General features: G+C 45.0%; 1 protein-coding gene across 1 annotated transcript; it reads left to right on the top strand.

Annotated features, from left to right (window-relative positions):
• Positions 1–1594: 1594 nt before the first annotated feature.
• CLDN11 (claudin 11) lies at positions 1595–19471 on the top strand. The gene is made up of 3 exons (XM_006890360.1): positions 1595–1820; positions 6707–6871; positions 19239–19471. Exons 1-3 carry the CDS (start codon positions 1595–1597, stop codon positions 19469–19471), a joined length of 624 nt encoding a protein of 207 aa, XP_006890422.1.
• The last annotated feature ends 6205 nt before the right edge of the window (positions 19472–25676 follow it).

The raw sequence follows: 25676 nt of genomic DNA, 5'->3' as shown, positions 1-25676 counted from the left end.
AAATATAGATCTCTTCCAGTCACCTCATCAACATCATAGACGTTAGAATTTACAACATAAGGGGTATGATCACGTGACCATGACACTGAGGACACACCACCTTAACCAACGCAGACTTGCAGCACCCCTTCTCTTGCTGGCTGCGAGGTGTTTTCCTCAGGGTCAGGATCTAACTTATTCAGTGTGTTCAAGTAGTCATCATGGTCTTTAAGGTGCCAGAATCAGGACACTTCAGTGTGTAGGGATTTTCAGAAAATGGTCATCATCAGGACAAGTTCTCAGATTGTTCAGTGAGGGGTTGAGACGGGCCAGAGAAATGGATTCCTGTCCGTCCTTCCTGTGTACTATTTGGAGATGGCAATTGTTTTCTACCTCGAAGGATGCGATGAGAATGAAATAACACGTGTTAGTGTACGTGCAAAAAACCCAGCTGCCGGGAGACGACTGCTTTACTGAGCTCCCTGGGGTTTTCAATGGAGCTCTGAGCACCTGGTGTGGAGGGAGCTACTGCTGAAACAAAGGCTTCACCTCTCCGGCTGTTCGAATCCGCGGGTGGCTGGAGAGTTAGCTCGAGTGTTTCCCGATTCAGAGGTGGTGAGTTTGAAGAGGATGCCTTTTCTTTTCAACTCTTTCAGGTAGAGATCGCCAGGTTTTCTTCTCACAGGTGAGCAATGAACCTTTCTGTTGGCAGCCACCTTGTTAACTGTTTGCACATGTATGTGAGGTGCTATTGTCACGACGGGTGCAGCCATCGCTGCTTCTGATCATCGTTGAGAAGACAGGAACGTATCCACACACGGCTCCTGACCCTGCGCTACTCGGGACGGGGGGTGTGTGTGGAATGTATCCACACACAGCTTCTAACCCTGCACCACTCGGGATGGAGGGGGATGTATCCACACACGGCTCCTGAACCTGCGCCACTCGGGATGGGGGGGGGTGGGAAATGTATCTATACACAGCTTCTAACCCTGCGCCACTCGCGACAGGGGGCTGTAGAACCACACAGCTGTTAACCCTGCGCCGCTCGGGACAGGGGCATGTTTCTACTTCCTCTGACGAGCCTGCGGAGAGCTGGACCCCGCAGTCCCGGAGTAACCAGGTTCTGGCTACCCGTGGGGGAAAGGGGAGCTTGGAACGAAAAGGAGAGTCAGTGAGAGAAGGAGGACTTGCAAGCAAAGCAGCGTTGTTCCGATGCGCCCTCTGCGCGCCCTCGGTGCTGCGCTCTAGGCGCAACGGTTTGACTTCTGCGCGTTCACCGAGCGCCGCTCGCCCCATCGCCCCCGCCCTGGGGGACTGCCCGCCCCCCTATTGGCCACCTCGCCCCGGCCGCCTCTGATTGGCCCTCGCCCGGGGCTCCCGAGTTTAAAGAGGGGGGTGGGGGCGCGCTGCCCAGCCGCTCCGCTGTCCCAGCCGCGCGCTCCTCGCCGTCCGTGCGCCGTCGGAGCTGCGCTCACGCTCCCTGGACCCTCCGCTGCTTGGGCCGCGCGCGCCTCGGGCTGTCGCCGACTAGCGGCTCTCGGACCAGGCCGGGTGCTGTCCAGCGGGCGGCCGGGACACAGCCAGCGAGGGACGAGGCGCTGGGGAGGCCACCATGGTGGCCACGTGCCTGCAGGTGGTGGGGTTCGTCACGAGCTTCGTGGGCTGGATCGGCATCATTGTCACCACGTCCACCAATGACTGGGTGGTCACCTGTGGCTACACCATCCCCACCTGCCGCAAGCTGGACGAACTGGGCTCCAAGGGGCTGTGGGCCGACTGCGTCATGGCCACCGGGCTGTACCACTGCAAGCCCCTGGTGGACATCCTCATCCTGCCCGGTAAGGACCCCGCAGATGCCTTTGGGGATTGCTGCCCCTAACTTTAGCCCCTGGGTGGACCGGGAGGGGGCATTAAGATGTATTCGCGAAAGTATGAACACGAAATATCTGGGCACATTTTTCACATTCTTAGCTCCAACTTGTTGCAGAGGAAGGAGTCAGACAGCGCGACCTTAACCTCTTTCTACCTCAATTCTCTTTCCTGGAATTTGGCATAATAGTAGTGTCCAACCGCAGGGTCACCTGGAGACTTTAATGAATTGAGAAAGACACAGAGTAGTAAAAGTAGTCGACGACATCGAGGTGGATTAGGAACTGATGCAAAGCTGTAAATGGCACGGAAGCAGATCGCACCTCTTGATCTCACAGAGCCGCGGCTGGATCCGAACCACCAGAGAGGTGCCGCCTTTGGGTTGGCCTTTGTGTCCCTACTGACCAGGCCCCCAACGCTGCTACTCCGTCTTCCGCTGAATGGCTGATGGATTCGAACTGTGTGCCTTTGAGTTTGCAGCACAGTTTCTTTATTAGCAGTAGGCTACCAGAGATCCCTTTATAGGACTTCAGTGCATGTAAACCAACGCCCTTAACTCTTATATTTTGTGTTGTTGACTCACAGAGAAGCCCGTCCTGTCCTCCCTCCTTGACCATTTGCTTCCCGGATAAACCCCACTGGCCAGAATGAGGTGGGAAGAGTGAAATGGAAGTATTGGGGCCACTTGGGCTGACACGGCCTCAGCGACCTGGTCTAGGACTAGGCTAGGGGTTTTCTAGTCCTGCTGGGTCGGCTACCAGTGATTCACTTTCAAAGACATCTCAGGGCTGCTCATTTGAGTGAAGGTCAAGTCTGCGCCCTCTGCGCAGGACCTGACTCTTCCTCACTTCTCTCACCCTCTTTCTGTGAGGCTCCCTGCCCTGGAGTGTGCGATCCAACCCAGAATTCGCCCTTAACCCCTTCTGCCCCAACCTCGGTCACTGGGGTTGTGTTGGGAAGAGTGGGCACGGGGGAAGGGGACGTGGGGGTCTAGACAGAGGGAGAATGCCTTGCAGAATGTCCCCTGCTTCTTCTTTCTGCTCAGCTCTCCACCCCCTACCTCCAGCTTCATCTCTGAGAGGGAGGAATTGTGGTCGCCCAGGACCCCCTTTTCACTTGCTGACCTGGTTAAAAAAAATTGGCATGCTTTTTCAATGCATATTTCAAAATCTGCATTGAGTGAGTTCGGGGACAAATTTGCAAAGATCTCCTGTGCTAGGTGGGTATCTATTCTGGAAAGTAATCCTTTGCATCTCAGAAATGACGCACCCTGCTTGTTGAAAGGCCTGCCCTCCTCTCCTCATCCAGGAGTTTCTGTGGCCCAGTGGGTAAGGAATTGCACAAAGGCAGGTGGTTGAAACCCACGAGCTGCTCTGAGGAAGAAAGGTGGGCAATCTCTTCCCATTACAGCCCCTGAGAGCCAGACTCCAGGCCATTGAGTTGTTTTGCTAACCGTTTGTTCAGTCTGAGCCCTCCACTGCCTGGAGTCTCTGCTCCATCGTGAAGGTTCCCTTCACTGTGCCTTCTTCCTGGTCCTCCCAAGTCCTCTTCCCCAACACCCTCTCTTCCTTGTGGGCCTTGGACTTCACAGCTCTTGTCCCCAGCCTGGAGCATTTCATCTTGATTTTTGTTCTCTGCTCCTGAACCTAGTTCTTCCACTGTGTTTATGCAAACTACCAGGTCATAAGGACACATTCTAGTCTCTCCGAGTTCTCTCGTGGACCACGGTGGGTGCACTGTGTATGTCAGGCTTGTTCTCACTCGTCTGAAACCATTTGGAACTTGCAGATTGGCTTGAGCTGGGGGCACATCAGGTCTGAACTGAACTTGAGGTAACCGAGTGCCCACAGATCTAGGCCAGACTCTGATATCCAACATTCATAAGCTGGGTGATTTGAGGAAAGTTGTCTAATTTCTAAGACACTTCTCTTACCCCCACATCTTCTTTTAAAAAAAGAGAATTAAATCTACCTTCTGTTTTATTTTAAAGGGTAGATTTGAGTTTTGTGTGTGTGTGTGTGTGTGTGTGTGTGTGTGTGTTTTGTTTGTTTTTTTAGGGGGATGCTTAAACGAGATAAGAATTGTAAACTTCCTTTGATGCTCCATAAATGGTAGCCATCATTTTTAAAATACAGGATTGCTATTGGAGGGACCTTGATGGAACCCTAACATTACTCTCTGTTTCTCTCACCTCAAATTAAGCATTTAGTGCTGAGTAGTTTATTTTTGGAGTCCTCCTCAGGGCGGGGGTGGGGGGGTGTCTTTTCGGAAGGGCCTAAAGCTTCCTGCTTTTCTCTTTTTTCACACTTTGGGCGGGGATGGCGACGGGCCTCAGCCTTTATCTTTTGATTTCAGAACATGGCCTTGGCACCAAAGCACATGAACAGTCTGTGCCATACATCTCGGGCCCTCAGCTGTCTTGCTGGCTGACTGTCTCCTTTGTCCTGGTCCCCGCCCTCCTGGAAGCTGCCAGTTGGAGGGCTGTGGTCAAGCCACTGACTCTCATCACTTCCCTCTAGGGGTCTTGGAGTCAGGGGGGATGGGATTGATTGCTTAGTTCTGAAGAAATGGAAATGTGGTGAGCTCTGGTGACCTAGTGGCAAGAAGCTGCACTGCAATCCCAGAGGTGAGCAGTTCAAATCCACCATATTCTTTGCCGGGGAAGGAGGAACAGTCTCCTCCTGTACCAGTCAAACTTGATTTGACGGTACACATACACACACACAAATAAAAAATTTAAAATTAAAAAAATTAAAAAAAAGAAAGAAATGGAAATGAAAGCTTTTTGGAAGAAAGCTCAGAAGAAGAGTCTGTTGGCCTTTTGACAAAAACCATTTTACTAAGAGACACTGATGAATGCAGACTTTAGTGCACACAGCAGGCTGATATTACGAGGTGTCTTGGGGTTTAATGCAGAAATGGGGCTCCTTTCCAGGCTTTGTCGTTAACTCAGGCTCACCCAGGCCACCAGCTCTTATGTCCTCATAGGAAAAAAAAAAGGAAGAGAAGTAAGTGCAATTTTTCTTCTGGATGGAGGTGAATGTGGAGGAGGGATGTTATAATGAGAAGCAACATTTAAAAACGATGCGTTTAATCTGTGATTTCTTCAGGGAACTGGCCCAATTTGACATGTGTATATCAAATGCCATGGCGGTATCAAATGCCATAATGGTTTCCCAGTGTGGACAGTGTTTGGTGGAGCTCTCAGCTGTCAAACAGGTTTGGAAGCAGAAGTGGCATCCACTTCCTAAACCACATGCCTCTGGAAACTCTATGAACTTTGATAAATGACGATACCTATGGGAAGGCATTAGGTCTTTTGTTCATAGAGTCGCTATCAGTCGTGCTCAACTTGATGGCAATCAACAGCAACAACAACCACAATTGTCTATATTAGAATCTGTTTCTTAATAAAGCTGTATTTGATTTGGCAGTATGAAGTCCGTGTAGTTTTGTTTCACTCTTTTATTATATAACTCATTTATTCCTCCACCCAGAAGTGTGTGTTTATGTCCTCTGTGTGGGTGCTGCGTTAACTCAGGAAAACCCAAGCCAGTGTCTGCCCTCCAGGAGTCTGGGGCCTGGGGAAAGGCCGGGTGAGCAGCTGTCGTGCCAGGAGGACTTCTGGGGAAGCAGAACCAGAGCTCCGTGGGTTGCTGGAGCCTCACATTCTTTAGGGGGCAGGACAGGACTCACCAGGGTAACAACAGCCTCTGGGCAGATACCATGTAGAGGAAGCCTGAGTCAGAGCTTAAGCTGGTTTACAAGCTGCAAACTAATAGCGCACAATGTGAATCACAAGTGCAAGGTTGGGGGACCCCGAATCACCAGGTGTTCCTGGAGATAAATACCTGGCACTAACACAGAGTAATCACACCCCTGGTAGTTGACAGGAGGGGGGGGCTTGGTGGTTTAGTGGTAGAACTCTCGCCTTTCATGCGGGAGACCCAGGTTCAAATCTGGCCAGTGCACCTCTATGTGACCACTATCCACCGGTCAGTGGAGGTTTGCTTTTCGCTTTGATGATGAACACAGTATAGCAGAGTTTCAGGCTAGAAAGATCTATTTGGCAGATCTATTTTCCAAAGTCACAGAGTGGATAGATTACCCTGTAGGTTGCAAGGTTCTGATCATAAGGAGACCTTGGACCTGACGGTGAGCTGCTTGGATGCAGTGAGCTGCTTGGATGCGGTGAGCTGCTTGGATGCGGTGAGCTGCTTGGATGCGGTGAGCTGCTTGGATGCGGTGAGCCTTGTATCCGTCAGGGCCTGATGACTCCCCGGCGGCTACACCGATGGTAGCTAACCGGTGACATGAGTGTTTTACAGTCAAAACTAAAACATTAGACGTTATCCTAAGCACAGCGTGAAGTTGCTAATCCAGTGATCACTAGCATTGTGTTAGGCAGATGTAAGTGCTAATTTTATTTACATTCTGTAGGTGCAGGAAGTAAGACACAGAGACTCAGTATCTTCCCCAAGGTCACATAGGTCACACTGACTGGAACCAGCTCAGACCATCACAGGAGCTTCCTGGAAGCCTCCAGCTTTAGTCTCAGGCTCTCTCAAGGTGACAGAATGAAGTCAGTGAGCTCATGACCCCCTTCATCCTGGAAGCCAGGCTGAGGGTCTAAACCCAGGATCCTATTCCTGCCTCTGGCCTTCACCTCTCTTTTTCATTGTGAGGTACTTTAAATGTTGAACTCTAGTTAAAATGTTGTAGCAGTCTTGAACAGCATTTAACACCTTCTAAACCCAGGGGATGGAGCCGCGGAGGTGCTGAATTCCCTTGTGGTGGGTTTCCAGAAGCCAGAGGACCTTGGCCTAACCCACTTCATTTGCCCTTCTGTTCCCAGGCTACGTGCAGGCTTGCCGGGCCCTGATGATCGCCGCCTCCGTCCTCGGTCTCCCAGCCATCCTCCTGCTGCTCACGGTTCTCCCCTGCATCCGAATGGGTCATGAGCCTGGCGTGGCCAAGTACAGGCGGGCCCAGCTGGCTGGCGTCTTGCTCATTCTGCTGGGTAAGCCAGCTTTCTGTTCTGTCTGTTTCTCCATCTCTGAGGGAACCTGAGGCATGTCAAGTTCAAGGGATGTGTAAAAGGAAGCCTGGGGGATCTAGAGGGAAAGATGCTCCTCAAAGTTCAAGGGATGTGTGAAAGGAAGCCTGGGGGACCCAGAGGGAAAGATGCTCCCCAAAACTGGATCTCTGGAGCTCTTTGAAGCTTTCACTTTCTAATGGATGGGTTTCCCAGGCAGTTTTGCAAAGAGAGATAAGTCATGTTTTTGGGAGTCACTGAAGGGAATGACTTGAGAATCTATGAGAATAACTAAAAACACAAGTTGTTATGTGCCATCAAGTCGCCTGCGACTCATCGCATCCCTATGAACAACAGCCCTAAACCCTGCTCTGTCCTGTGTCAACCTTATTGTCTCTGAGACACCTACCCCCATTACCCCAGTCACTGACTCAATCCACCTCCTAGAGGGTCTTTTTCTCCTGCGCTGTCCCTCCACCCTCCCAAGCATGACTTCCCTCTCCAAGGACCTGTTCCTACTTACAACATGTCCAAAGTATGTCAGACGAAGCTTCAGAATCCTTGCCTCTAAAGAGCAGCCTGGCTTCACCCTCTCCAGGATGAACGTGTTCATTTTCTTGGCAAACCATTCAGTGGACTGCAAAGTATATTCAATACTTTTCTCCAGCACCACAGCTCAAACGCATCAGTTCTCCTTCTATCCTCCCTAGTCATTGTCCAGCTCTCTGACACATAGCAAGTGATTGCAAAGACCATGTCCTATATCTGGCACACCTTAGTCTCCAGAGTGACACCATTGCTCTTCAGTACTTTGGAGAGGTCCCTAACAGCAGACTTTTCCAATGCAATTAATTAGTCTTTTAATTTCCTGGCCAAAAAAAAAAAGAAGGAGAAGAAGATTTTAAGGACAGGAAACATCTACTAGAGGAACCAGAAAGACAAAGGAGACGTGGTGACTGGCCAGGCTGCACGATGGGAGTCCTTTGAGAACCAATGATGTGTTAGCCCTTCGCAGCTGGGGGGCCTGAGTACCACAGAGATTGTGAGGGTGTGCAGAATCGGCAGGGCTTCCTCTGTGGGTCAGGGGCTTGCTGTTAGCTGGAGCCAACTTGATGGCATCTAACAACAGCAACACTCAGCCCAGGCCCCGCTCCAGATCAGTTGAGTCAGAGTTCCAGGGGATGAGGGCAGCAAGGATGTGTTTTAAGAAGCTTCTCACATGGACATCTTGTAATTAAACATAAGGAATACAGGAAGAGGAAAGTCAGGGTTTGAGGATGGACACTGGGCAGTGATTCAGTCATTCATCCGGCCGGCATCCACGGGGCACCTGCAGTGGGTGAGGAGGCATGGAAGCCACTGGGGAGATGGGGAAGGGAGGCAGCCTTTGCCTCGAGTGTGCGCATGGGTGACAGTGTGGTCTAGTGACGAGACCTGAACACAGATCCAGATCTGTAGGGAAGAGGGTTGTAGGGAGACAGAGTCCATGCCAAGGATAAACATATACTTTGTTGCTTTTGCTTATAATTTCCCCTCCTAATATCTAATGCTGACTTGAATGCAAGGAAGGCCTTTCTAGCTCCATACAGTGATTCATTTTTCCTCCTCAGGAGATGTATTATTTGTTTGTAGTCAGGTATCTCTTCAAATTACTGAGGAGCAATGATGTTAGTTTGAGGACTAAGGTGTGCCTGAGTCAGGCCATGGTCTTTTCAATCACTCACTATGCTGCTGAGAGTTGGACAATGATTAAGGAAGGCAGAAGAGGAATTAATGCCTCTTCTTAATTAATGGGGTGTTGGAGAAGAGCACTGAACAGCCCACGAATGGCCAAAGGACAAACAGATCTATCTTGGAGAAGTTGCAGCCAGAGAAGGCAAAGATGATAAAGCTTCATCTCACATGCTTTGGGTGTATTCTAGGAGGGGCTGTTCATTGTAAAGGGACATGATGCTGGGAAGGGTGGAGGGTCAGCAAAAGACAGGAAGACCCCCAACCAGGTGGACTGAGACAGTGACTGCAGCAATGGGCTCACGTGTGCCAGACAGGGTGAGAATGGCACAGAATAACAGGGTTCAGATCCGTTTTTCATTGGATCTCTATGAGTTGTACTGTACTCGACGGCACCGAACAACAACCACAGTTCCATTAGCCTGCTCTAAACTGTCACGTTTGTGGTTAGATGCCGCTGAGTCAGCTACAGGGCAGTCAGTCTACATCATACATAATGATATCCTGGCCAGTCCATCACCAACATCACGCTCTCTTCTGAGATGAAGCCCTTTCCCCCCAGCCACTCTTGTCAATTCATATTTGCTCCCATTCCAAAGAAAGCTGGCCCAGCATAAGGCAGAAATGATAGGGCACTATTCTTAATATCACAGACATGCAAAATCTTGCTGAAAAGAAATTGTAATAATAAAGGATATGAATTTTGAAAACAGCAGCTCTTGTAAAACATATGCATCTTTGAGGAGACACAGGTCAGGGTGTGAGTTAGATATAATTGTTCTCCTGAGGCCCGGAATCCACATGTGCTATTATATCAGGCACGTGTCCTCCTCTATCAGGCCTTGTGCTCGAGGGCTGAGGGAAGTTGTTAGGGTTCTGTGTGAGTCGATGCAGCCTAGTGGTGTCCTGCCCTGACTGGAAGCCTCTGAGTGGCCCCCAGCCCCTGCCCACAAGGCTATTGGCAGCGCTGGTGGGGATATCATTTCCCAAGGTTGTAAATGTTGGAAATCCATATTTCACATGCCACTGTGATGTTCAGAGAAGAATCTCGGCACGGGAATTTTCAATCCAGTCACAAGAAATTTCAGTGTGAGTGCCACGTGGAACCCACAACCAGTGTTATGGACTTTGTTGAAAGTGCAGAGGTGGCCCCTGGGATGCTGTTTGACAACCAGGCATTTGGTTTTAGATTCCTTCTCCAACTGGTAAACCAGCCAAAGCACTATAAGAAACTGGAATATTTAAAATGCAGGTAAAACCCTGAACATTTGCTGCTGTATATTAGTTTCTTCACATTCTTACAGAATGCTCTCTTTAGTTTTGAGGATGGCCAGAGGAGTAATATTTAATGTTAAAATAGAATTATGGATCTGATGGGAGGAGTTAAGCTTTTAGATATTCCAGTCCTTCGTATGAGAGTCCAGAAATAGCCACAGGGATGAGAATACACAAGTTGATTAAAACCCCCCACAAAAATATGAACTTTGCATGTAAACCAGTATAAAATAAAATTTAAAAAAGAAAGAAAAAAATTAAAAATGAGAAAACAAACAAACAAAAACCCTAAACAAACAAACATCTTAAAAATAATGGAATCATTCAGTTGAATAAGAAAGATTGCTGGGGGGAGGGGAATCCCAAACCCAAACGTACCAAATAACCAGTTGTTTGAAACTTTCTGGTTGGGTGAAAGAAACATTTTTATCTTTTAAAGATTGTCTTGGGACTTGTAGGCAGAATCATAGATGGGAAAATGAGGAGAGGCTCAGTTCCCGTTTTCTTGTCTGGGATGAAGCTCTGTGGGGGGGAAGGACGAACGTGGAGGGGGTCTTACTGTGCCATCCACTTTAGGGCATGTTATCAAGGGTTGCCAGTCCTTGGAAAAGGACATCATACTGGGAAAAGTAGGAGGAAAGGAAGACTCTCAATGGACGGATTGACACAGTGATTGCGGCGGGGGACTTAGACCATGAGGATATGGTGTGATAGCGCTGCTTCTGGTCTGTTATCTCCGGGCTCACTGTGAGTCATAGTGGACATGGCAGTTCTAGCAACATCACCCTCCACTAATCTGATGGACACAGGGATCTCTCTTTCCTCTCTCCACCAAACATTTTGCCTCTGCTCCTTTCTGCTACTGTGGGAATTGGTTTCTCAGCAGACCACCCACTTGCCTTTGGGGTGGACGCTGTTTTGGCTGGAACGAGCTGGCTCTGCAGAAGTGAAGCTCATTGTCTCAAGCGTGGCACCTGCTGGCCTCCTCTAGGTCTTCTCACCACGGACCCCCAAGGGCCATGTTTGCTCCCGCTGGCAGCGGATGGGAGGAGCAAGAGAGAGTGAAGGCTGCCTTTGTGTCTCTCTGGGGTGGCTGCTGTCACCCTCCCTGGGAGTAGCCAGTGCTGGGCTCCTGCTAGGTCCTGGGGTCACCAGATGGCACTTCAGCTGAGGTGTGGTTGTTGCGTGAAGGCGACAGGGCCACACTGAACCTGGGAAATGGAAAGTCTTGTCTAGAAACTGTGATTGTCTTGATTGAAAGCAATTCTTCCTGGCCCCGGGAATCTGTAATTATTTTTCTGGAAACTTAAAAAACTATTAGCTGTTGTCCAACGAGTGGGTTCATTATCTTCTCAGCCACTTAATGGTGTGAGTATTTGCTTCCTGCTGTGAAGGAAGGAACAGGGCTCCTTGACGTCTTATACCAGATAGAAGCTCTTGGAGATGCAGGCTCTGCAGACCGTGGGCCTTTGTGAGTTAATTTGTCCGTGGCTTTTAAAGAGGCTCTTCCAAGTTGGAAGGTATTTGATGCCCTGATTGAGAAGGTTTTATCATATCATCTTACCTTTGAAGTCAGGCCCACCCATATGGAATTTTGTCACTTTCTAGAAGTGAACTGGGGCAGTTCCTGTAAAGTCTCTAAGTGTTTCTGTAGAAGAAGACTAAGAATAGTTATTTTTTTCAGGTTGGTAAGAATAATAAATTGATGGATGCAATTTTTTTGGGGGGGTCTGGTATCCAGCATATAGTAAGTGTCCAACAATTGGCTACTTACTATTGTTTTGGTGGTTAGAGGAAATAACAACCCAGAGGGTGGTTGATATTCTTGTCTAATCATGTGTAGTTCCGTGGGGTGATTCTCCCCACATTGAACTAGTGAGAAGAGACAATGACTTGATTCTGGAAATAACCACCTCCAAAGCTGGTAGAGTTTGCTTAGGAGAAACCCGAGCAGAAGGGTAAGCAGTCGGAGCTTTTGCTTATGTTGAAAAACCACCCTAAACTCTGCATTAAGCTTGGCAACTGAAAACAATGGAAGCTTCGTTCTGATTCAGGTTCACTCTGATCTTACTGTAAAACTGTTGTTAGATGTCATTGGACCAATTTTTGACTCTACCAGCTGATGTGACGGAGAACTTCCTCCAAGGGTTTTCTAGGAGGAGTTACAGGAGTCGATCCTCAAGCCTTTTTCCTGTAGAGTCTTTAGGAAGCTCTACTTGAAGAGGATAAGAAGAACAGCTTTCTTCCAAGCTCATTAGATTTTTACAAATAAGTTCCTGATAGACATTAAAGTTCTTATGGGTTGTGGAAAGATTGTGGGATCTTGTAACTTTAAATGGCTTCACCAGTGAAATTTCTCTCCTGCTCTGACCCTCTCTACCTTCTGAGCATGATGTCCTTCTCCAAGGATTGGCCCTTCCTGACAATACGACCAAAGTATGTAAGACAGACCTTAAAAATCCTTGCCTCCAAGTAGAAAACTGGTTCCACTCTCCAGGACCGACCCGTTTGTTTTCTTGGTGGTTCGTGGTCTGTTCAATACTCTTCTCCAGCGCCACCTCTCAAAGGCATCAATTCTTCTTCTGTCTGTCATCCTGCTCTCAGACACACAGCAAGCAACTAAGAAGACCATGGACAGGCACACACCTTAGGCTCTACACTGACCCTGCGTGAGGTGGGTGGACAGAGTGGTTGTGACACTGCGCTCAAGTGTGTCAGAGACGGTGAGGTTGGCTCAGGATAAGGCAAGATTCAGAGCCATTGTTCAGAGAGTCACTATAAGTTGTAGTCAACTGAACGGCACATAATAATATCAACAACAATGAAAATGAAAAGATTAACTGTTTTGTAAAAAACATTCATCTTTAAATTCTGTAATGTTTTTAAAATTATCAAATGACCTTAAGCCTAGCCCTTAAAAAGTTAAAAGGAAAAAAAACCCATAATGTGTGGAATAGAAATAAATGTGAAACTGTTGGAAGTACGCCAGGAAAAGGATGTACTCAAATATTCCATTGGTTTGATGAGTGTGGTAAATATTCCATTTTCATAAAGTACATCTCTTGTGCCACCCATGCTTTCTTAAATGAAAGTTTTGTAGAATTACAAATGAGAAAGAAGAAAATGAAAATATTTCTAGTTTCAAATTACACGGGCATAACAAATAAAGATGATTCCAGCCGATAACTGGTGAGAAAGGCTGTTGCTTATTGTCTTCTTTGTGAGAAGCTGAAGATAATAACTACTTGGATTATATTATGTTATATGTTATATATATTGGTTTTAGAAGGAGTGTTCAGTGCATATAAAATTTTACATGGAGGAGTTTTCATTGAGGACAATTTCAGACATACCCTACTGTAGAAAAATGTAGTGAATCACCATGACTAATTCTCGATAATGATCAAATAATTCATGGTCAACCTGGCTACCTACACCTTCAGGGTGTCCGTCAACCTGCCTACCTACACCTTCGGGGCTTTCTTCAGGGTCCAGAAATTCTTTGAAACAGGTTTCATATATAAAATCAGGGAAGATTTTCTTAGTACTATTAACATAACTCATATAACAATTTAAATTAGCTTAAAGAAAGTACTGCTTTGTGCTTGAAATGATGCTTTCTAGAAGTTCTTTCAGTTCCCAGTGCTAAAAATAATAAAGCCCCCCGAAAAGTGTTGTGTAGAGTAACTCTTTTGCCTTTTTGTCTGACTCTTATACGTTCCAGGTTATTACATTAAACCCCCCCCAAACAATAATATCATTTTTTCTTAAGTTGAATACATTTATTTAGCTTCATAGTTTATTAGGGGTTAACTAGGTCCTAAAGATTTGAGACTTATACGTCCTTACTCTAAAATTGCCTTTCCAAATTTTTTCAAAGTTTGACTATATTAAGATTGTTGTTAAATTTTTATAAGGTTTTATCTGCTGATTGAAGAACACCTTATTACATTATTTGAAACTTACTTTGCTTTTTGGTGAAACATTCTTCTAGGCTGTATAGCCTTGGTCTGTCCACTTGTTGTACAGAGAGGTAACTCGTGGTTGCTGTGAAGCTGAACACTGTGACCCTGATGTGTCAAATGCGATCATGGTCACCCATGGTGGACAGTGTTTGGTGTAGCTCTCCGATTAAAACAAGCTTGGAAGCAGGAGTGGCATCCACTTCTGAAATAGCATGCCTCTGGAAACCCTATGAACTAGGAGAAAGGATGCAAGTTATACAAGTGTCCAGGTCTTTCGTTCATAGGGTCGCTATGAGTCACCTACAAGTCACCGGCACTTAACAACAACACAACAACTCTTAAAAGAGGCAAACCATTCTATTCTATGAAGAGTAAGGACTAAGCCAGATAAATCTGTAGACACATAGTGAATCTTTTCTTCTACCTTCTCCATTCCTCACGAAGACTGTCTCCACCTACCTCTTTTTCTATTCTGCAGCCACAAATATCAGCTTCTGTTCACTCTTCATGCGTGTAACTGGTTCATCTTCCATTGCTGTTGTTCTGTGCCATTACGTCCCCTATGGCTCATAGAGACTCTACGGAGATAGAAGAAAAGGAATACTTGGAAAAATTCAAGTGTTAAAATTCCTGTCTTGTTTTGGGGATATATTTGAAAAAGAAATTGAGATGATGTAAAGAGAAAATTAAGGAACCTTATAATTATCTTCAACTTTCTTTACCTTATGACTTTTACCTATGACTTTTTAGGAAAAAAATTAATTTGTTTTTCTCACATAATTGAGAGAACTTGGAAAATTTAAAACTGCTTCTTCTTTTTGGTCTACAAAGACAGAGAAATAGACTTACAAGAGTTTCTCTTAAGGCAAAAATCTATTGCCGGTTCTCTTAATATAATGCATTTTTTAGTTAAGGAATTTGACTTGCATTTTTTATTTTACTGATCAAAACATGTCTATCGTCTACCTCTTCAAATCATTGTTGAAATGGAGTCAACTCTTCCTTTTTCGGTCTCCAGGCATTCTTCCGTCTGAGTTCAATGGAAGGTCACTTCTTCCAGGAAGTCTCTCATTTCCCTTCGAGTTGTGTGGTGGTCTGTCATCTTTTCGCGGTTTTGATGTGGTTGATCTGTAAGAGCCACAACATTCCACCCAGGACTCATTTATCTAGGAAGAAATAAAGAGCCTGCTGGCACCCATTTGCCTTGTTTTTCCATGAGTTATGAAAGAGCTAGTTACTTTTAATTGTGCCCGCATCACATTACAAAAGTACGCTTTTGGAAGGTCATTCTGACACGTACAGAGTTGGAGGTAGCATTGAAATAAGACCACTTCTCATCTGTTCATCCATCTGCCCATGCATTTAGATATTTTCGGTCTGTCCATCTGTTCACCTGTTCATCTTTTAGGTTCAATTCCTCAGCCATATGTAGTTCGATGTATAAATGCTTAGATATTTTTCTGGTTAATCCCCCCTCCCCAATGAATCATATTGAGGGTGGGGAAGGCAAATTTCTAAACCACTCAAAACTCAAGACTGATAATCACTGCTTTTGAAACACTCAATCTGACTCTAGTCTCAGGTAAAAATGACCTTGTTTTGTTACATTTCTTGCAAAGCTGACTGAATGATATGTAGAAACCATGTCTTATCTTCTTTTAGAAAAAAATCTAAATTTACATGAAATATTGGTAATGTTTTATGGTATGTGTGTGTGCAAAGTGTAAATATAATAAACTCTGAGAAACAGAAAACTTAATTTGAACAATAAGCTATTTCAAAACTCATTAATTATGTAAGGAAAGATCAGTTGGGGCCAACCAAATCAGATGTTTAGGAATTCTGCTTTGTCCCTGCAGGATTTAGATTTTCACTTCTCACCTTTCTTCTTTAAACAAAATTGCATGTTTGGCTGTTGCTGTCCATGGCATGATGAATGCCCATTGTGGGGTCTAGTGGTAGCAAACTCATCTGTGTGTTGTGGTGGTGAATTTAGAGCAGTTCTTTCTGGCAGCAACACTCTTGAAATGTCTGTTCTGACGAGATTTCTGTTCCCTGCCTGAGAGAAAGCCTCTCTCTGTTCCTTGATGACAGTTTGAGGGTGACAATAACCAACCAATTCTCCCAGTATGACTTAGAGTTTGTGGTTTGACGGAGAGAAAGAAAACAGTCTTTCCCCGTAGTTGAGGTTTTGAAAGCTTGGGGCAGGAAAAGGGCATTGAGATAGACACTGGTCTTTTTGAAAATTGTCTTCACCAAAGGAAATCTATCTTCTCAAGGTATAAGATATACAAGTACTCCTGAAGCTGCTATGATTGTACTTACTCTTTAAGAAATAGGAATCGTCTCTGCATATGGGTAGATTTTAGTTTTTTAGACAAACTACATAAACTTCTTAATCCTATGAGTATTTCACAGAGTAAATGTAAACTGTTAGGAAACAAAATATTGAGCACGTCAAGCACCCAGAATTCGATTTCCCCCCAGCTTTCATTTAGGGAGCTCTGGTGGCCTAGAGGTAAGAAGCTACACTGCAGTCTCAAAGGCACATGGTTCGAACCCACGGAGGATCTCCTCCCGTGTGATTAAACTGCCTCTGAAAACTCGCTGGAAGCTCAGCTATGAGTTAGTTTTAACTCAGCAGCTCCCATCAATAAGAAGCTTGCATTTGACATCTGAATTTTCAGGCATCTTGAGAATGTTAGTCACATTTCTCTAGGTATGTCTGTGTCTAGCTTGTGGAAGTGACCTTGGCTCCTTATAAAAAAATCCCCAAAAAACCCATTGTTACCAGCTGACAGAAAAGATTTAAGATATTAAAAAAGGTCTCACAAGATGGGGATGACTTAAATATTTCCTTTAATTTAGTGTAGAAGTAATGTGTGGAACTGTGAGATTTTAGTATTTATGTGAAAGAAAATTTTGCCGTTTCTTCTCTGTGGGCAGAAAGTGTAAATTAGAAAATCATTTTATAGGAGTTGAAATCAGAAAATGCTTGCTGAGAAAGCAACAGAAATAGACAAGTAGCAGGTATGACTGGGTTTGCAATGTCATAACTTGAATGTCTAAGTTTTATGGTTAATCATTAGAAGGCTTTTACCAATGTTTATCAACTTTTAAAGTGTCAAACCAACTTAAACCTTCACCTAAAATTGCTTGTAGTGGTCCTGGTGAGAAGCTAGGCAATATTGAATCAAGTTACTTTGTCTAGAGTTACAGTGTTCACCACCGGAATCACTAGTTACTAGGGGCTATTTAAATGAGAACGAATTAAAATTTAGAACTCAGTTCTTCTATTTGATTCATGTTAAACAGTCAGTAGCTCCATGTATCTTGTGGTTACCCTATTTAAGCTGGTCTAGAGGTTTAAGAAGGGATTTCTGATAGCCTACTGGGTAAGGAGTTGTGTTGTCAATCCAAAGGCAAGAAGTTCAAATGGACCAGTGGATTTGAACCAATAGATTTTTCCCACCATGGGAGAAAGATAGGCAATCTCCTCCCATGGAAACACCACCTCTGAAATGTGCTGGAGGGTCAGCTGTGAGTCCGTTCCCACTCGATAACAATGAACAACAATAAAGGCTTAAGAATTTTTTCTTTATTGTCTTTTCTCACATACTACTTTGAGGAGTTGTTGTTGTTGTTGTTATGTGCCGTCGAGTCGCCTGCGACTCATAGCGACCCTATGTACAACAGCCCTAAACTCCGCTCTGTCCTGTGCCAATCGCACTGTCTCTGACACTCCCATCCCGATTATCCCAGTCACTGAATCAATCCACCTCATAGAGGGTCTTCCTCTCCTGCGCTGTCCCTAATGTACTTTGAGGAGTAGAAGAACAAACTGTTTTTGGAGCTATTTCTTATCTTATTCTGTAAAATCTAACCAGATCTGAAAGCTAGACTGACTGGTATAAAAAACATAAAGTTCTACCCTTGTGATCCATCACAGAAAAGATTATCCTCATAAAATTCGTGAGTGGATGAATTCTTTTACTCCAAGGACTGCTCATTGATGTACTGGGATTTTGTGATTGTGAACAATAAAACACAAACTCAGAGCTGTAACTGATAGTTATTATTGTCTGGCAATATTTACTACAGAAGGAACATTTTCGTGGTTTCTTTATGTCTTTGTAGTATGATTTGAGCAAATTGAAAACAAAACAAGACAAAACACTCCAGAGTGTAAAATTTAGTTTCTCATTCCTAAATATCTCAGGACCTCAGTTCTTCGAGTGGTAGACAGTGAGTTCACTTTGTGTTAGAGTTAGTACTGAGTGAGCTACTGAGTTTACCAGACTGGCTTCTGCCTTCCAGGAACTAATAAACTAGAACGGGGTATAGACATGGGCTGTGTGGTAGCATACTGTGCTGTTGTCTGAAAGGTCACCAGCTTGGACCCACCAGCTGCTTATTGTCCTAAAGATTTAAAGCCTTGGGAACACAATGGCTGTCCACTGGGAGTCAGAATCAACTTGATGGCTGTGGGTTTGGTTTTTTTGCTAATACAGTTAGGTAAATGTAATTCTAGCATTATAAGCGTTTACACAGAAAGTGAAGAAGGTTGTTGTTGCCACTGAGTCGGAACTGCCTCATGACCGACCGTCCAGGGGATTTTCAGAGGCTGTAAATCACACAGGAGGAGACTGATTGCCCGCCTCTCCTTAGGAGCAGATGGTAGATTCAAATGGCCTGCCTTCCAGTCACTTCCCTGCTCTCTAGTGTTGCTGTGTACGGGAGAGTCGACACTTGCCCACAGCCGACCCTCCAGCAGCTTTTCAGAGACCGTGAACTGCGTGAGAATTGATTGTCATTCTTCTGCTGAGCAGCTGGTGTATTCCAACTGCATGCCTTCGGGTTGGCAGCACAAATTTCCTACTCCTAAGCCACCAGGACTCTCTAACCTCTGTACTGAGACGTGAGGGGGAAATAGCACTTAACCCAACAATGCACCACAGCCCTGTTGTTGATTCCTGAGCCAGCAGTGTCACAGCGTGACTCACGCATAGGTCCCAGGGACCCACCACCCCACCGCTACTCACCAGTCTACCTCAATGCCCTAAAGTGAAGGTTTACTTTACAAGGAACACTTTTGGACTTAAGAGATTCAGTTCTAGGTTTTTCTGCTTTGAAGTTGTTTTTTTGTTTCTACCATTTCTTGAAGAAAAAAAAAAGGACTCAAATATTCGAGTCAAGTTTCTGCTCAGTTTATTCTGGATGCAAACCGTTAGGCTCCGATGACCAGGTAAACAGATGATTGGGTTTAGGAGCTGGGTGGAAGCCAGGGGTGTGTACACAGGCAGTGACCAGAGGCCTGCTGGCTGTGCTGGGCGTGTGGTGGGGCTCGGGGGTCACAATCCTCTCTCTCTCTCTCCCCCCAGCTCTCTGCGCCATCGTTGCCACCATCTGGTTCCCCGTGTGCGCCCACCGTGAGACCACCATCGTCAGCTTCGGCTACTCCCTGTACGCGGGCTGGATCGGAGCTGTGCTGTGCCTGGTGGGAGGCTGTGTCATCGTCTGCTGCTCTGGGGACGCCCAGTCATTTGGGGAAAATCGTTTCTACTACTCTTCAGGCTCCAGCTCCCCGACTCACGCTAAGAGTGCCCACGTCTAAACACGCTGCCCACTTGCCCACAGAGGTGCTGTCGATGCTGGGCCCCTGGCCCCAGGTTGGCTTGCCACAGTGGGGGGGAAGCCAACTCTCACGCCAGACCCCACAGCCAAAGGCTGGAGAGACACCCTGGCGTTTGGCTGGCCTAACCTCCCACCCCTTCTCATGTTTATTGCCTTTAAAGAAATACCTAGCTCATATCATGCCCACACATTTTTTATTTTGTCCTTACGGGTTTGTCCACTGTTAGCTCTTATCTTGGGCATTCCTTGATGGTTGGATTTTCCACCCCATTAAAATATATTTTGTTCCTTTGTCTTTAAATATTAAATGGCTTTCATTTAAAAGTGGGGGTTGTGGAGAGAAATAAAAGATACTTTCCAAATGGCTACAGCTGATAGTAGAGCTTCATGGGGACGCCTCTCTGTTCTGCCCTCCTCTTCGGCTCCAAGGTCACAGAGCCACAAAAAAAGATAAAAGTGGTGACATTGGGGTGGGAGTGGGAGGGGGGCAGGGGAATTTTTTCTCCATGGGAAATTTTCATTTTTTGTAAGTTGGAGGAAAGGGGCGGGGATATTTTTTAGTTTGCAGTTTTACACTTACATTAAAAATACTTGTTTCCAACATTGGTCAGTGTTATAACCATGGTTTTCCTGAAATCCTCAATTCATCAGTATGAAGGAAATGAACCAAATAGACATTAATTATGCAATGAATAACAGTTCAAGTGCAAATAGCTTTAACTGACAATGCCACAATTATTATTCACTTTTTTTTTAAATTTCTGATTTATATCAATGTAGTTTTACACTTACATGTGTTTCTTGTGTAACACATCATTAATGCTCTTTTTTTTCCACTTTTCTCTTTATTCTTCTAGCCGTCTTGACGGGATCTTGTTTAACATAAATTGTACTGTTGAATTTGGCTTTACGGGTGCAAACGCTGATGGTCTATCAGCATCAGAGACCCATGCCCTCCAAACCCTGATGGTGCCTTTTATCTTCTAAGAGAAATCTGTACAATAAAGTAACTACAAAATTGGCCTGCAAGCTTCTGTTGTCTTCAGAGGTAGCTTCCGGTGATTGTGAAAAATGTCATTAACTTCTCTACTGGTAACTTATGGGGAATTTGGTCATACACAAGCCATCCTGCACGGTTCTGAATAATTAAAAGATTCTCTTTTATCACTACAGTATGGCAATAATTTGTGGTTATACAAGGGCAACCTAGATGCACTCTGGGTATCTTCCCAAGGGGTGTGCTTTGGGGTTTGTGTGTCATGTAAAATAATGTTGTTGTTGATTGCCTTCGAGTTGAGCATGACTCATAGCTGCAACCTGGAGTTGCTCTGATACTCAACACTATCCCACAGTCACGTCAAATACCATAATGGTTACCCATTATATACAATGTTGGATGAGCTTCTAGAATGATTTATGCTGGGGAGCAGGAGTGGCATCCACTTCCTAAACTAGGTGCCTCTGGAAACTCTACAAACTCTCTTATAAATGTACGGAAAAGATGTTAATCATAGAAAAATGTTCAGGTCTTTTGTGCAAAGTTTACTTTGAGTCATATTCGACTCAACAACACTTAACTGCTGCTAAATGATACTAGTGCTGTTATATCTGGAGGAACATTCTTCTTTCCTTCCTTCCTTCCTTCCTTCCTTCCTTCCTTCCTTCCTTCCCCTCATTCATTCATTCATTCTTTGCACATTACTCTTTGTCAATGTGCTGTATGAGGTAACCTGTGATGCTGAACCTTGTGCCATGGGGATATCAGATATCAGAATTGTTTCTCATTGTGGACAGTGTTTGGTGGAGCTCCCAGTTGAAAAACAGGTTTGGAAGCAGGAGTGGCATCCACTTCCTAAATCACATGCCTCTGGAAACTCTATGAACTTGGAGAAACAAAGACAGCTATGGAAAGGCATTAGGTCTTTTGTTCATTGACTCATTATGAGTCAGCCTCGACTTGAGGGCAATCAACAACAACAACATGGTGATCCTGTGAACAAAAGTCCTGAAGCCCCTCTAGAACTATCGACATTTATCAAAGTTCATAGAGTTCCCAGAGGCATGTTGTTTAGGAAGTGGATGCCACCCTATCAGCACCAAGTTTCCAGAATGAGAGAGCATAACTCCTTCATCTCTTTTGAACATTTAGTAAAGGAATTGTCTAGGTGTCGAGGAACATAGAAAACAAATCTGTTTTATTGTCTCTTTAAGTAATGATATTTAGATGCATTTAGATCAAACATATGTATGGAGATATTTGGAAATGCTGATAACACAAACTTAGTTGATTTTTACATGATTTCTATTCCATAAATTGCCCGGTTATGGTTCTGCTTTGAGAAAACAGAATCTATTTTGGCAGCTTTTTTTTTCCAAATAAAATATTAATTTCATTAGCTGATAGAAGAATAATTGAAAAACATTTCCTCTTTGGAAATATCCATTTGGGTAGTTGTTTTGCAGGCATCTGTAGACATAAGAAGAGTATATCTAAGTGGAAACTTTTTCTAAATGGATTTTATAGAAGAGACTACTCTCATATTGACCAAATATTTGCTTGGCTCTGCTACAGTTTAGGTAGGGACACCAAAGGATGTGGGATTGCATTGGACGTTTCACCCTGCACTCTGAGAACTTGACACGGTGAAGTGATTATAAACATGAACGAAGCAGAAGGCGTTCTGGGGCTGAAGGGGAGGCAGGCTTTGTTGCTACTGTTACATGCCATCAACTTGACAATGACTCCTAGCAGCCCTGTGAATAGCATATTGGAACCTTGCCCCATCTACAACCTTCCTCAACATCTTGGACACATTCAATCCCATTATTACACCCACTGTCAGTTCTTTTTGTTGAGAATCTTCCTCTCTTTCTCTGACTCTCAATTTTCCCCAACATCATGTTCCTCTCCCCAACCCTCAAGCACTGACTCCTCTGACAGCACCCCCAGAGTATGTGAGATTAAGTCTCACCGCCTTTACCTCTGAAGAGTACCCCAGCTTCCATTTCCCCCGAGGTAGACTTGCTTGTTCTTTCGGCAGTCCATTCTCCAGCACGCTTTCCAAGAATCTGATGGAAACCAAGTTAGAGAAATCACTCCCGGGGACTTGTCTTCATCTCGGGGTGCCAGCTAGTTACACGGATAGTAACAAAGGGAGAAGATTGTGTTCGCCGAGAAGACAAGCTGCGTATTTGTGCTGAGCTGGTGGTTTGGGCCACAGGAGAACAAGGTTCGGTTGTATCTTGCCCTGTGTTTCTTTTCTTTCTTTCTCTTTTTAATCTGTGTGCCAGTGTTTTCCTATACAATGTACACAATGTGAACAGCAGCATCTTAAATGTTTGGCAGGACATTCATGCTCATGACATCACATGCTGGGAGGACAGGGAGGCCACTGTGGCCCTGGCCCTGGGCAGAGGGAAGCATGAGGGTGGCCATTGAGAGGGCCCCACAAAAGAGTGTGTGACAGCCAGATGTGCGGCCCAATGAAGACTGAGCCCGGATTGTGGGGCGAACATCAGCACATGCTGCCAATGGCTTGAATAGCAGCTCTTGAGGAATTTCTATTTCTCTACCTCACACAGTAAACTCAGAGGCCTGGCTTTGTGGCCCGGCGGCCGGGGAGGGTGTGGAGACGGAGGGACTTGACACTACTCCGTGCCACATCTTCATTATGGAGAATGTTCTGGCATTTATAAGGGATTGTGGAAGGTGAGGGACGCCCACCCATCCCAGTCATATGACCTTTCAAGCAGTAAAGAGAATACAATTGTCTTTTCTGGAACTTTCTTTACTTCAAATGCCCATTTGTCTTGAATTATGTGGAATCGTGCTACTCAGACTGTAATGCACACAGATTGCCTGGAAATCCTTGAAATCCAGATGCTGTTTGGGGAGGCCTGGGTGAGGACACAGGTTTTTTGCATTTCTGATGTGTGCCCAGGGCATTTTAAATATGCTGATCCTAGACACAATCTCAAACAGCAAGTCTTGGAGGCGAGGGGCATTCCTCGGTAACCAAAAGGGTGGAGTTTTAAATTCACTCAGAAATAAGGGGAAGAAAGGTCTGAAAAATCCACCGTTGACAACTCTAAGAGCAGGAGTACACCTTCCTCTCACCTCAGATCACCACCAGTCGGCGGTGACTTCTGGACAATTACATTTTTCTTTTCTCATTTTTTTCTGAGGACTGTGTCACTATATATGTATTCGAAATAGATATAGATATTGTTGTTGATTTTAGAGACGACTCATAGCGACCCTATGAACGAAAGACCTGAACACTTGTATTAATGTCATCGTTTCTCCAAGTTCATAGGGTTTCTGGAGGCAAGCTATTTTGGAAGTGGGTGCCACTCCTGCTTCCAAGCTTGTTTTACTTGGGGAGCTCCACCAAACACAGTCCACCATGGGTAACCATTCTCACATTTGACACATCGGTGTCACAGTGTTCAGCATCACAGCAACCACGAGTTACCTCTGTACAGCAAGTGGACAGACGAGGGCTATACCACTTAGAAGAATGTTTGACCCAAACCAATTAAAACCAGGCCTGAGGGCCACAGATTAAAATCACTCACCTTTGGCTTGGGAGCATCACTTTCTGTCCACTAGGCCAACTGAGTGCTCTCTACGTTGTTGCTGCTGTGGTTAACGATTTCTGAAAACCCGCTGAAGGGTCAGGTTTGGGTTGGTTCTGACTTGATGGCAAACAACAACAACAGCAACGACAACGACAAAACAGCAGGATAGTTTTCCTCTTAGCATTAGAGACAAGGATGACGGCGACATCTCACTTACTTTGGTCATGTTTTCAGGATGAACCTGTCCTTAGAGATATCAAGCTGGGAAAGGCGTCTTAACAAGATGAAGACCCACAGATAGATGGGTCGACATGGTAACTAACAGAATGGGTTTGCGCATCGCAGAGATTGTGAGGACGGCGTGGGAAGGGGCACAGTTCAGATCTGTGCTTCATAGGGTTGCTATGAGTTGTAGTTCACTTAGAGGCATCTAACAACAATAAAAAACCCCACAGCATTACTGTTCACAGAATCATTCTTTCAGCTTTAAAGTGCTGTTTCTTGTTAAAATACCAACTACTGACGTTGACTAGAATCGGCTTGTGAAAGCTGATTGTTAAATTTTTCAGATTTTTTTGAGTCTCTTATGTTGGCAGAGTGAACAGATGTCAGTCATGGTGGAGATGTTTATGTCACTGAAACCAGTAAGTCAGGCTTCTTTTCCTCTAGTCCACAGCCCCTGATTATTACTTGATTAGTAAGCAATTGCTGGTATACCAGTGTCCAGCTCTTTGAGAACTAAACATTAAGCTGTGTTAGTCTTTGACATTTTAATTGGGAAAGATTATATTTTTCTCCTTTCCTGACAACAACCTCCCTAGGAAAGGTGGGGCAAGCAGAGAGTGTATCTGACACCTGAAAGAGCAAGGTTCGGATCTGTGGTTCATACGGTTTTTGTGAGTTGTAGTTGACTGAGAGGCATCTAACATCAACAACAACAACAAGAAAACAGGGAGAGGTGCCAGCAGGATAGTTTCTTACGACTTTGTGTACTGTCCACTGTGTCTGAAATCTGTGGACAGTGTGGCCTCTTTAGACAAGGGGATATCTGTTCACCTTTTAGCTGGAACCTTACACATGGAGAGTCCAAAGCCAAATCCACCGCTCTCAATTCCAACTCCACAGGGTTCCCAAGATTGGAAACTTTTATGAGAGGAAATGGCCCCTTTTTTTGTCCTGTAGAGTGAATCGTGGACTCGATCTCCTGACCTTTTAGTTAGCAGTAGTAATGTGCAATGCCAGCAGTGCTTCTTTATGATGAGAGAGACCACAAGAAAAACTGCTCATTTCTTAAATCTCTGGCTGACAGGTTAGGACCTGGGACCATGGGTTATGTCTTTTTCCACTCATATTCTTTTTAGTTCCACTCAACTGGTATCTGGACATTTTCTGACAAACTTAATTTTAAAAAGTCCTATTTTTCCCCAGAGTGTAAAAATTATAATAATAGATGATGCTTACTGAAAACATACTCTACACCAGGCATAATCTTAATATTTTAAGCAACACTTAGGAGTTAAAGGTGACTTTTATTTCCATTTTGTAGATAAAGAAACTAAGACATAGAAAGCTATACAACCTTTCTAAATCACATAGCTATTCAG

The sequence above is a fragment of the Elephantulus edwardii genome, unplaced genomic scaffold (genome assembly GCF_000299155.1).
Source record: "Elephantulus edwardii isolate Elephantulus edwardi_28Jun2011 unplaced genomic scaffold, EleEdw1.0 scaffold00088, whole genome shotgun sequence".
Classification (NCBI taxonomy): domain Eukaryota; kingdom Metazoa; phylum Chordata; class Mammalia; order Macroscelidea; family Macroscelididae; genus Elephantulus; species Elephantulus edwardii.
This window is presented reverse-complemented; position numbering and strand designations above follow the sequence as displayed.